General features: G+C 41.5%; 1 protein-coding gene across 1 annotated transcript in view; it reads right to left on the bottom strand.

Annotated features, from left to right (window-relative positions):
* Window positions 1-423: 423 nt before the first annotated feature.
* The window catches only part of ZBTB20 (zinc finger and BTB domain containing 20), a 797,288-nt gene continuing 785,703 nt past the window's right edge, over window positions 424-12,008 (bottom strand). The window contains exon 12 of the mRNA XM_027105198.1: window positions 424-1,177. Coding sequence (XP_026960999.1) covers window positions 756-1,177 — 422 coding nt within the window. The 3' untranslated portion in view covers window positions 424-755. The remainder of the gene's footprint in view (window positions 1,178-12,008) is intronic.

Consider the following 12,008-nt stretch of genomic DNA (forward strand, 5'->3'; position numbering starts at 1 on the left):
GAATAAATACGATAGCCACTGTTGCTTGATGCTTGTCCAAGTCTTCCTGGCTTCTGCTGAAAGGGGGGGGGCATGGAGGAGGTGGGCCAGGGTGTGTGGACCGAGCAGAATCTGGGGGAGAAGCCTGCCGTCTGCCTTTCCCACACCACCAAACCCACGCCCCTTCCCACACCCACAGCCCTTGCATGAAATCAGACAACGTTGGGGGTGGAAAACAGCAGGGCCTTTCCTCTGGGTTTTCAACCAGAAAGTGATATTCCACAGTTTTAACTGGTTACTGTGAAGTCCAAGCGGCCAGAATTGTGAAAATGTCCACTGAAACACTGCAAGCGGTGTACTTAAAGACAGTAGGCCTTTTAGATTTTGTTATATATTTTTGTAGTGCTCTTCACAAGTGAAAAAAGAAAATTTTTTTTTTTTTACTTTTTTTTTTAAAGATTTTTTTGTAAAGAAGGGTTGTATTTAGAGGCCAGTAGCTAGAGATCCAACCAGTGGACCTCCTGAAGCACTACCAGGCCTTAAGGCCACCATCCGAGGGAGACTGGGAGAACATTATTCCCCTGAGCCTCCGAAATGTAATGTACCAGCAGGCAAAAACAGTTCTTCATGTAGTACAAAATGAAACGAAACAAAAACAAAAACAGAAAGTAAAAACGAAACCAAAACATTTCTTAAATTCTAGTGCCATAGCTTTTTTTCGTTTGTTTCTTTTTTGTTGTTTTGTTTTGTTCATAAGAAAGAGAGAAAGATACTACTTATCCGTCAGACACATGCATCCTCATGTGGTCGTTGAACTGCTCGATTTGGTCAAACTTTGCTGGACAGACGGAGCAGACGTAGGTGGTCCCCTCCGTGCAGGCCACCACCCCCGGGGGGCCAGCTCGGGCCCCTGGGGGTGTGCCTGCGGGAGGGGTCCCATTGCTGGCACTGTGCAGGGCCACGTGTCGCTCCAGGAGGGTCTTGTGGGAGAACTTCTTTTTGCAGATGTAGCACTCATAGGACTTCTCGCCCCGGTGGAGGCGCATGTGCACGTTGAGGGAACTCTTCTGGGTGAAGCGCTTGTTGCAGATACTACACTGGTACGCCCTCACTCCCGTGTGTGTCACCATGTGCTTGATAAGGTAATCCTTTAAGGAGAAGGAGCGCCAACAGATGCTGCATTGGTGGGGCTTCTCACCTGTTCACGTGGGAAGAGACAGCAAGCGGGACAGAGCGAGACACAGCGAGGGAGGGAGAATGAGAGACAGAAAAACAAGACAACAGAAAACAAAAACAAAAACATTAAAAAAAAAATCTGATTGGTTAACGGATCACCCCTGATTGGAAAGATCCAGTCCTTCCTGGCCTCTCATGTTCTGAGAAAACTTGCTTTAAGGTGCTGCCAGGACAGTCTGGAGTTTTCCATGTCCCCATGCCAGAAAATGTCTCTCTTGGAAAGCTACTCGACATTCTCCAGTAAAAGTCTTCCAAGGTCATTCTGTGGAGAGAAGGGAGTGCTACTTTATAGGGGTCATTTTCAGTGCCATCATTCGGGGATTTAACTGTGTGTTTGCCATTTGCATTATCAAACAAATATAAGAAATAAAAGAGAGAAAAGTTCTTTGGAGACATGGGGTCTCTAGAATCTTTGGGAACTAAGGTTGGTGGTCACACAGCTTGGCTCTTTGGGGACAGTCTCCGTTTCTGGTATTTTGTCTAGTAAATGCACTCATGCTTTGATTATAGGTCTGGAAAATATTGCCCATCATAGGAATAAGTCATTCTGAAGAGCTATACCTTTGATTTTTATCTATTTTAGACAGCAATCTTCCTAAAATGTAACTTGAGAGAGTTAATTGGCTATTCTGTCTGGACTGCCCTGAGCTGCAGATTGGCCTTGTCTGGTGTGGAGGTTGAGTAGGTGGTAGACAACACAGTGATCTTAGAGTCAAACGGTCCTGTTCAAATCCAGGCACCAACGGATGGCCTGCCACTCTGACAAATCTGCAAATGCCTCTGAGGTATACAGTTCCGCTTACCTCACTGTGCTGGTGTTGACATAAAATACATACGAAATCACTTTGCAGACCACCAAGAGTGGTGTGGGAATACTTGCCTGGTGTTCTTATTACAAGACTATCCCCCAGCACCCCCTCCCCCCATTAAATGCTTCCATACGCCTTTTCTGAACTCTGGGGTCAATTTTTAAAATAGTTTTCTCTTTCTTTGCTCTCAGTGTGTTGGCTGAAACCCTTCTTTCTCCTCAGTTTACTGCTTTGGTTTGCTGTTGGCTTAGAGACCGAATGATCAAGCTTGCTAAAAACTGTAACGTAAATAAGAATATTGTCACCGAATGACCACATGAACTATTCTTCTATAAGTAACGTCCATGGGCCTGTAACATCTCTTTGCATGAAGAGAGACTTGTTTTTGTTGGTGCTGTTTGTTCTAGGCTCTGCTCTTGGCGGGTGAGATGAACTACATTACGGTGTTTCCATCTTTCCCAGCTCACCGCTGGTTGCCCAATGCAGGCACCCACCTCAGAGAGGAAAGGCTGTCCATGTACTCTTCCATAACTCAGCCCAAAGCCCCAAGCCTCTGAAACTCTCTGCGGTAATATTTCAACCTCTGGACGAGGCATCAGGGTAGGAAATTTGTTCTTGAATTTGAGTTAACATCCATTTAAAATATGTGCCTGACTGTGTTTCCATTTTTTCCACCATGAAACAGAAGAGGTTTGATGTGTCATGGGGATAAAGGCAATGAAAACAACCACCACGTGTTCTGTGCTTACTGTATGCCGGGCTCACGGCTCGTGACCTGCTTTATGAAACTTTATCTCAACAGAAAGCTTTTTCATTGTGTTTGTCAACATAAAAAGATATATTTTGAAGCACACAATCCTAAGAAATGGCTATTTGGTTCAGGAATGACTCCACAAATTTCTAAACCAATTTCCTTGATCTTTGAACTTTTTCCTTTAGTTATTCACAAACGTTTTGGCCTCTGCTGTCTTCCAGTCTCCTTTCCCTTCATCCTCACTGATGAAAAAGCGTGAGCCATAGGATTGAAGAGTTAGAAGAGTTTCACTTTTACACTAAAATGGGGAAATTTAGGGAAGCCTCATTCCTAAATGAAGAGTTCAGTCTCTGCATGGTGTTTATGTAGGTATATTTTTTTGAAATGAGAGATTCCCTAAGAGAGACAGTCATGCATGTTATTTTTAGTTGGAACGTTTCTGTCAGCTGTAAACATGCTTGGAACTCAAGCTGGTCTTTACCATCCTTGTGCTTTCAGTACACTTTCTAGAGGCTATGCTAGGCCGGCCGACTATCTTTTAAAATATGTCCACCTGTCACCTCTAATGGGAAGTCTGCCTTCTTAATTCCAGATGGTATTTTGGCTGCTAGGAAGTTGAAACTTTGTCTGTGTTAAAAATTCTCCTGCTGTTTGAAACTTTCACCTTCTTATAGTGTATTTTTCCTCTAGGCAAGGTCAGTGAGGATGGCTTTTTACTTTCACACCCTTCTCATCTGACTATAAGTTGATACTTCACAGCTGTCATCTTTCCCTCTATAGCATATATATGTCTTGATATGTTGTTTCTATGTACCTAGTATTGGTTCGGCCATTAATTATCCGTGTGACCCTGGGTTTTCTAAGTGTTTTCATCTCTCTGGGTTTGTTTCCCCTTCTCTAAGTGAGGAGTTGGACCAAGCACTTGCCATGTCCCTTTGCAGATTTAGTGGCCTTCTGCCCACCATGGGCCATGCCCCAGAGGACTCTGGTCCAGGTCTTGTCAACACATGACCTGAGGGCAACTTGCTTAAATCACTCAATGCATCAGCAGTCCCACATTTTAAATAGGACAAAGTATCCTGCCACAGAAAAATGGTGTGATAGTTAATGAGTAAAAATGTTTGCAAAGCACTTGGGAGCTCCATAAAGGAAAGTGCTCTAAAATTATTCAGGTGCTGTGTTGGTGGAACATAGGCATTCCAAGAACTGTCTTACTAAACAGGGTGCATTTTCAGATGAGTCAGGTATAAACAACTCATTTCTTTATGTATGGATGTGAAACTATATCACTCACTAGAAATGAGTGATTCTTTCCTTTTATTTTCCTGCATATTACTTATAGTGATCCCCAAAGGGCTTTCAACATTATACATGAAACGGATGTGGTCTGTCGATTATTGCTCTCAGTATGGAGGAGTGAAGTTAAGAGGAGTGGTAGTGGATGGCTTTCCAGGTCTGAGCCTATGGCCAGGAATGATAAGTCTGATTCGTTAGAAAGGGACACAAAGCGCTAAGCAGACAGTAGAATTAGATACAGGACGGGGAAGCTCATATAAGCCCCTGTACTTTGATCCATTTTGGGGCCATACAGATGCAGGAGTCAGATATGAACTCCATTTCCTTGGCTGAATGAACTGGGCATGTTACTTCACCTCTTTAAGCCTCAGTTTCCTTATCTGTAACTTGAGAATAATACAGTTAAGGACATGTCTTGTGAAGGTATTTTGAAAATTAAAGCGATAAAGCACTTTGCACAGAGTATGTGATCATTTCAAGAAAAATTCCACGGGTCCCTTCAGCACAAAGGAAGTGGTGATAAATGAAATCAACTGAAAAATGGCTTCCATGGCATGGGGAAGCCAACACAAGATTGTGAAAAAATTGTTTCAGGTAATCAATAAAGCAGGTGATTATACTGCAGCTATGCAATTCAGAGTTAAGGGTCTAGTCTCAGCTACAAACGCTAACGGAAAGAAGTGGTACCATGAATAAAATGTCAGCGAATAGCATAGACAGAGGATTTCTTAGCAGGCAGCAACTGAACTCTGGAGGCTGAAAAACCAGACAAAAAGTGGAGGAACAGAAGAGGCGGCAGTGTCCTTTACAATCCCATGGGTTGGGGAATAGTGAATGCATATATTTGTCTCCATTTTTGGATGCCTGCTCTCTAAAGCATCACTTTTCAGCTCCTTCTTGTGGACCAGCACTGACACTCTACCATGACTGACAGTGAGAAAAAAAAAAAGAGGAAGAAAGATACTGTTAGGTTAGTAGATGCAGAGGGTCTGCCCAAAGTTTGGGGCTGAGCCACCCCAATTCTGAATAGTGACCTCTGTATTGGGGGCTCAGCAAGAACCCATTTATTCTGCTGAATCTTTTTTTATTCTAACCAGGCTTCTCCTAGGCTGCAAAGAGGACAGTGGATGCTGTTACCAGGACACTTGTTTGAAACACGGTTCCCACCTGTCTCTCGCATTCTCTCGGCCTCTCCATCATCTGCTCTAGCATACACCTTCCTTCAGATGAGTATAGTGGTGGTGGGGGGGGGGGTCAGAAAACCAAGCCTGGGTGCTTGGTGAGAGGGCAGACAGCAGGGAAGGAAGGGGCGAGCAGGGGTAGGGGAAGGTGGCTACTGGCAAGGAATGCAGAAGGGGTCCTGGAAATTGTAAGTCCTCTGAAAGGGGAAAATCAAGACTGGAACAGAAAATGGGAAAGGTTCCATGACAAGAATGGAAGGTGCTCAGCTCGGGTCATGCAGAGCCTTCACTGGCTGGAGAGTCTGCTCTCCACCCAGAGAAGTCGAGTTGGAGCTGGGCCTTCACGACCGCCTGCCAGCCTTTCTCTCCAGTTCCAGGGATGCAGTCCTGGTACCATCTTGGACTGTGAGGCTGTCTAGGGGGGACTGCCTACTGGGGACACACTGCATTCACAGAACCTCTGTGGCTTTAGCAACAACTAAAAAGTTTTGGTGTCAAGCAGAATTTTAAAGCTCTCAGGGACCTTCACCCACATTATTTGACTTTTCTTACAACTTTATGAGGGGGTAGATGTTAACAGCCCCAGAAGATGTTCTCTCCATTAGAGTGGTAGAATAACATCCAGCAGGTCCCTCTACAAGTCAGCAATAGCTGAGAGTATGACACCAGCTGAGCCAGATATCCCCTCCTTCTCCAGTTAACAATTTCCTGCTCTCTAGATTATGCTGCAAAATGTATGATGCTGCTATAAAACATAACATGTAAGTTCCTAAATGGCTTGGGTAATTTTAAGGTATTACAGGTAAGTGCTTTCACGTAAATTATGTTATTTGATTCTCAGAGCAACCATGTGAACTAAGTACTATTAAAATCTGTACCTATGTGACAAAAAACTGAGGCTCAGACTGACTACAGAATTTACCTAAAATCACCAGGTCAGAAAGTGGTAAAATCAAGGCTTTCTCACTTCAAACCTTATACTTGTTCATTACTTCACTGGCTTGATACAATTAACAGCCCAAGCTCTATGTGAGGAGGATCACATCACGATCTTGATCTCACTATTATTACTATATGGATGACATTGTTATGAGACTATCATCACTATATCTATTTATATAAAATTCATGGCCCAAATAGCTGAGCTTCTTAAAGTAACAAAGAAAATAATTAATCGTCCAGAGGACACTAATGGGCATTAGTGACTCTCGGGTGGGCTGTTGATACTATGATTCAGAAAAGGCCCAAATGTCTACCATTTGTTGGTGAAGAAAACACAAGTGGGAACACAGATATAATACAGTCTTTGTGTATAGAAAAAGAATAAAAGAAAAAGAAATTTAAGTCTTGCTGAGAAAATAATGCATTTATATCTAAGTCCCCTGAATTAAATTCTCCTGGAAAGCATGCTTACATATTTTCTCCTGGAAATTGAGTGAACATTCATTCACTCACTCAACAAATATTTGTTAAGCAACTACATATGCCTGTATTCATCTATGGATTTTAAAGCAAAAGTCCTAAGATTGGGTCTTAAAAGAAAGTTCTGTCTGAAGAGCACTGCCAGATAAAATACATGGCACCAGGGCTTCCCTGGTGGCGCAGTGGTTGAGAGTTCGCCTGCCGATGCAGGGGACACGGGTTCGTGCCCCGGTCCGGGAGGATCCCACGTGCCGCGGAGCGGCTGGGCCCGTGAGCCATGGCCGCTGAGCCTGCGCGTCCGGAGCCTGTGCTCCGCAACGGGAGAGGCCACAACAGTGAGAGGCCCGCGTACAGAAAAAAAAAATACATGGCACCAGATTAAATCTAAATTTCAGATAACCAATAAATACTTTTTTAGTATAACTACACCACATATATTGAATGGGACATACTTAGACTAAAAATTATTTGTTGTTTATCCAAAAATTCAAATTTAACTGGGCATCCTGTATTTTTGTTTGCTAAATCTGGCAACCCTGTACCTGGTGATAAATAAATACCCTGAACGCCATCTTAGTCAGTTTTGTTATTATGTGTGCAACTTTGTTATATAGGGCAAAGTACGAACAGACAGAACGTGGTATCTGAAATGTGCTCAGATCCTTGGAGAAAGTACTTAATATATAAACGTGCAAAGTATTTTTGCATTATTTCTATGGAACTACATCATACAATAAATAAACAACTCTGGAAATAGGCCACTTTTCCATTTGGAAGTGATTAGATATCATTAGAGGAGGATTCAACTCATTCACTGATTAAATATTTCTTGAATGTTTACTATGTGTAAGGTATTATGCTGGGTATATTGAAGTATAAGATATATATTTCTTTATATATCATATATATGTAATTATATATAAAATTGTTTCTGTTTTCACAAAGTTTACATTCTAATGGGCAGGCATAGAGGCACCTACATAATGATAAGTCATTGTTATAAGTCAATTTTAAGTGCCAGAAGGGGACATTTGCCATGGAACCTTCCATATGCAAGATATTTGCTTCCATAACATAATTTATCACTATAAAATCAAGCTGTTGTCCATAACTATGTTTTACTTTTTCCAAACACATAGGTTCTTGTGAGTGGAATTTTGGGGAACAATGTTATGTATCAAAAGCAACCTGAAGCCATCCTCCTTCTAATCACCCAGGCCATCTAGGGAAGCGATTCCCAACTTAGTGTGAATCAGGGCTTGTTAAAACATAGATTGCTGGGTTCCCTCACCAGAGTTTCTGATTCAGGTCTGGGATAGGTTCGAGAATTTGCATGTTGCTGCTATGGGGATCACACTTTGAGAAGTACTGCTCCCACGTTATCTTTGAATTTTCCCTATTGCTTGGCTTCCACATCCACGTTCATACCCAGGCTTATCCTCCTATGTCCTTTGTCTTTTCCTTCCCTCCCATTCCTTTGACTTTTGCTTTTTCTCTTAGGAGAGGGCATAGAGGAATCCTGCTTTGTTCCATGACAGGATGGTTTGTGTTATCTTTGCTTTTTTCCAATTCTCTTGTTTTCAAATGTGTACTTAACTCTTGTTTTTCTTCCTCACAACTTTTATGAAGCTGCAGTAAAGCGAACTTGAGAAACTCCTAGAAGAGATGAAGTCCTACCATGGTTTGTTTGGCAGTAGATAGAGTGGTTTGGTGAGAGATTTTCTTGAAAAAATCCTTACGGGATGAAAAAAAAAGTTCATGTTATGGAGGAAGTTCAAGGGAAACCCAAGGGGTATCACATTGCTTCAGCATTTGAATTCCAGTGAAGAAGGAAACATGTCAAGAGTTTATTACTCAGAGATTGGAGATAGAGCAAAAAAACTCAGTGCCTCTGGAAGTGGAGGGGCTAAAGTAACGATGATGATTTTTTTTTTTTAAAAAAAACATTAAGTAGTACTTTACCTTTTATGAAAAGCTCTCACATGCATAATACCGTTACAGCTACTCAAAAGGTGGGAAATTATTATTTCCACTTTAAACTCAAAGAAACTGAAGGTAATGAAATTAAATGACTTGCATAAGGTCACAGTTAGAGGAACCAAAACCGAACCCAGATAATCTAATTCCAGCACAGTCGTCTTTCACTATGTCCCTGCTCTAAGTTTCAGTGTTATAATCATTATGGAATATTCTCTACAACCAGAGCTTCCTTGGTTCTCTAAGGTAGAGCTTAGCTCCGAGGTGAATACGATGGACGACTTATTTGTTACAATCGCGTCCTTTCAATGAATATGTGGACCATTAACATAGAGTTAGAATTCAGGTCTCAGGATCGATTCTCTGCGGTTGTCGAAAGCAAGTATCATTTACATTAAAACTTGCAGTTGCTAACCTGCAAAGCCAGTTATCATGCATAGTGGCTGTGATGGAGAACCTGTTTCTTTCCTTTTAGCTCTGTCAAGCTACTCTTTCTTGGTAAGATTCTTTTATGTTAGACCATAGGTAAGAATACAGAATCCACCTCTACTCTTCCAAGTATTCTAGAAAGTATCTACTTTCTAGAATCTTATTTTAGACTAACATTTGGACTTTCTGCTGTGGATTATTATCATTTCCACTGGGCTCCTGTAAAGTTGGGAGCCCCCACTTTTTTGATGTTTTCCCAAGAAACTGGAGAAAACTTTGTTTTGAAATGTCGGCCAAAGTGAATCCAGGTCCTGAATTACTTCCATATGTTCAGGCTGTCTTGCCTTTTGAAAACCTAGACTAACTGTTCCTAAACTTTGTTAGGTTATAGACTACTTCACTCAGACAAAAGTCTTGATAGAGAGATGACCGTTCCAAACTGCCACTGCCAAATGATTCGGGGGTGAAAGGGAAGACTGTTGATTCTTTTAAATGAGGCGCTGGAGTCATATATGTACATTTATCGCTCCTGGATGTGGCCAGGTTATACACACCAACAGAAAGACCTTCAAAATTTACTGAGGAACTTCATAGTTTACTAGAGATCTGAAGGCTACCCTCTGAGCATAACTCAGATTTATAAAATGACTTTACTTGTAGCTTTTGTATCTGTGATGTCTAAATTTGCTGGTTTTCTTATGAGCAAATCTAGTTATTTGGGTTAACCACAGAATCCTCTGAATAAATGTGTTTATACACCCAAAAGACACTTTTCGGTAGTACGCTAAAAATTTTATGTTCCAGATTTAAAGCCTTATTTCAATACGTGATCTAACAGAGTGTGTAAACTTTATATCTGCTAGGTCTACTGGAAGAGATGCAAAGAAGGTGAGTAGAAATGTTCATGGATCCAAGACCAGCAAAGTCAACTTTGGCTAAGAATACACTTCCACAAATGATCTCTTTTTTTTCCCCTTAATCCTTAATTTGATGGATTTATAAGATAACTGCTCAGAGAAGGAAAGGACATAAACTATGGGAGAGCACTCTGTAAACCATAAATTGCCACATAAATAAAAATGTTCCTATTTGATTAATTTACTAAATAATGATCATACCATACCACATGGAAAATGTCCTCGATTGGTCTCAGGTTATTAGATATTCACATTTACCCTAAGTAAACATAGTGACTTACTACTACTACCTGATTTTCTTCCTGAATTCAGTAGTGAGTCACTGTGTTTTCTGGAGGTATGAAAACTCATCTTTAAGGATTCACATAAAGGCACATACATGGATTTACGTACTGTCCTGACTTAAGTTGAACTGCAAAGAAGGAAAATTGCATCTTAAGTAATGTTCTATTTCAGTTGCTCACTTCCATGTTGATGTGTCTGTTGCTGTCCTTCCCTTCTATTCCCCAATTTAAATTGATCTGCTTTATGTCCTATCCCCTAGCTATTCCTGCTAGCTGACCTGAGGAACAATGTTGCTTTGAGTAACCAACTTGTTTTCATGTATTGTAATTCATGTATGTCACTTCCCCCTGACAATTTATTTGTCATTTAACAGGGACATTCTGGAACTAGAGGTTTACCTAGAGAGACGAGTGACTCTCATCATAGGAATTCCAAATATGGTGATCAACATGGGGGTAGGTATTTTCAGGTACAAGAGAATCCATGTGAAATCATATCACACATGTAGTCCCTTATAGGGAGGAGCATTGTGGAGCTCTCGCTTCTATGCCTGTCCCATTACGGAACTAGGATAGGGCTCTGGCTGGGAGGTCAGGAGATCTTAGCTCTAGGATCATGAACTCCAGGGATGAAAGACCATCTTGCCCAACTACTCGCCTGATGGATGATTGAATCGCCTGTATAACATCGCTATGAAATGATCTTCCATTCTCTCCTTGAACACCTCTAATTACAGGAACTCACTCCCTTTGGAAGTTGTCTGCCTGTCTCAGAGCAACTCTGCCTGTTAACAAACTTCCTATTTTATTTAACTGAATCTCTCTATAGCTTCCATTCATTGGTCCATTTCTACATTTTGGACCCAAAGAGAACAAGCTTAAGGGATCTTCCCTCCAAACCATTTAAATAATACTAACAGTGTGAACAATAGCTACCATTTATACAGTGCTTATTATGTGCTGGAAATTGCTTTAAGAACTTCATATATATTAGTTCATTTAATCCTCAAAACAGCACTACAAGAAAGAAATATCACTACTACCCCCATTATATAGACAAGGAAACTAACGTATAGAAAGGTTAAGCAACTTTGCCAAGAGGACAAAGGGCAGTAGGCGCTTTCAATTCAAACCTAGGCACTGTTGAACACCTCTGGCACCTCAGCAATGACTCACATGCCATGGCTTCACGTCCCTTTCCATCTTACTCATACTCCTCTGAGTGTGCCCCAGTGAGTCTACTGTCCTTTCAAAAGGGAGTACACAGAACTGACTGTGGTATCTAGATGTGGAAAATAGAGAACAAGCACTAGAAAACAGAGCAAGTCTATCAGTCCTCCTCATTTCAGGGACCATAAATGCAGCCTCCGCTTGCATCAGCCTTGTTGTGGCCTCCTCAAGCTGATGCTTCATATAAAACTTACTACAGACTAAAACCCTCATCCCTGCTCTGCCTACATGACTTTGTAACACAAGGTGACTGGAGTATATGATCTCCAAGGACTTTTCCAGTTCTAACCATCCAGGATCAAAAACATATTTCAAAGTTCAGTGAAGTTAAGGAATGTTGTGCCTGCAAATTCTGTATTAGGTTTTCTCATTTGGCCCTTTTCCACAAAGGGTTTCTGCGACTTTGTCTTTCTGTGACAGGGCACTTGATTCCTGAGATGGGGGCATAGTCGGGGCTTCTAGAAGATGGTTTACAATGGGGTCTTCCTTAAAAT

This window comes from Aethalodelphis obliquidens, unplaced genomic scaffold (assembly GCF_003676395.1).
Source record: "Aethalodelphis obliquidens isolate GAN/ISIS:26980383/991018 unplaced genomic scaffold, ASM367639v1 scaffold1, whole genome shotgun sequence".
In the NCBI taxonomy this organism is placed as follows: Eukaryota; Metazoa; Chordata; class Mammalia; order Artiodactyla; family Delphinidae; genus Aethalodelphis; species Aethalodelphis obliquidens.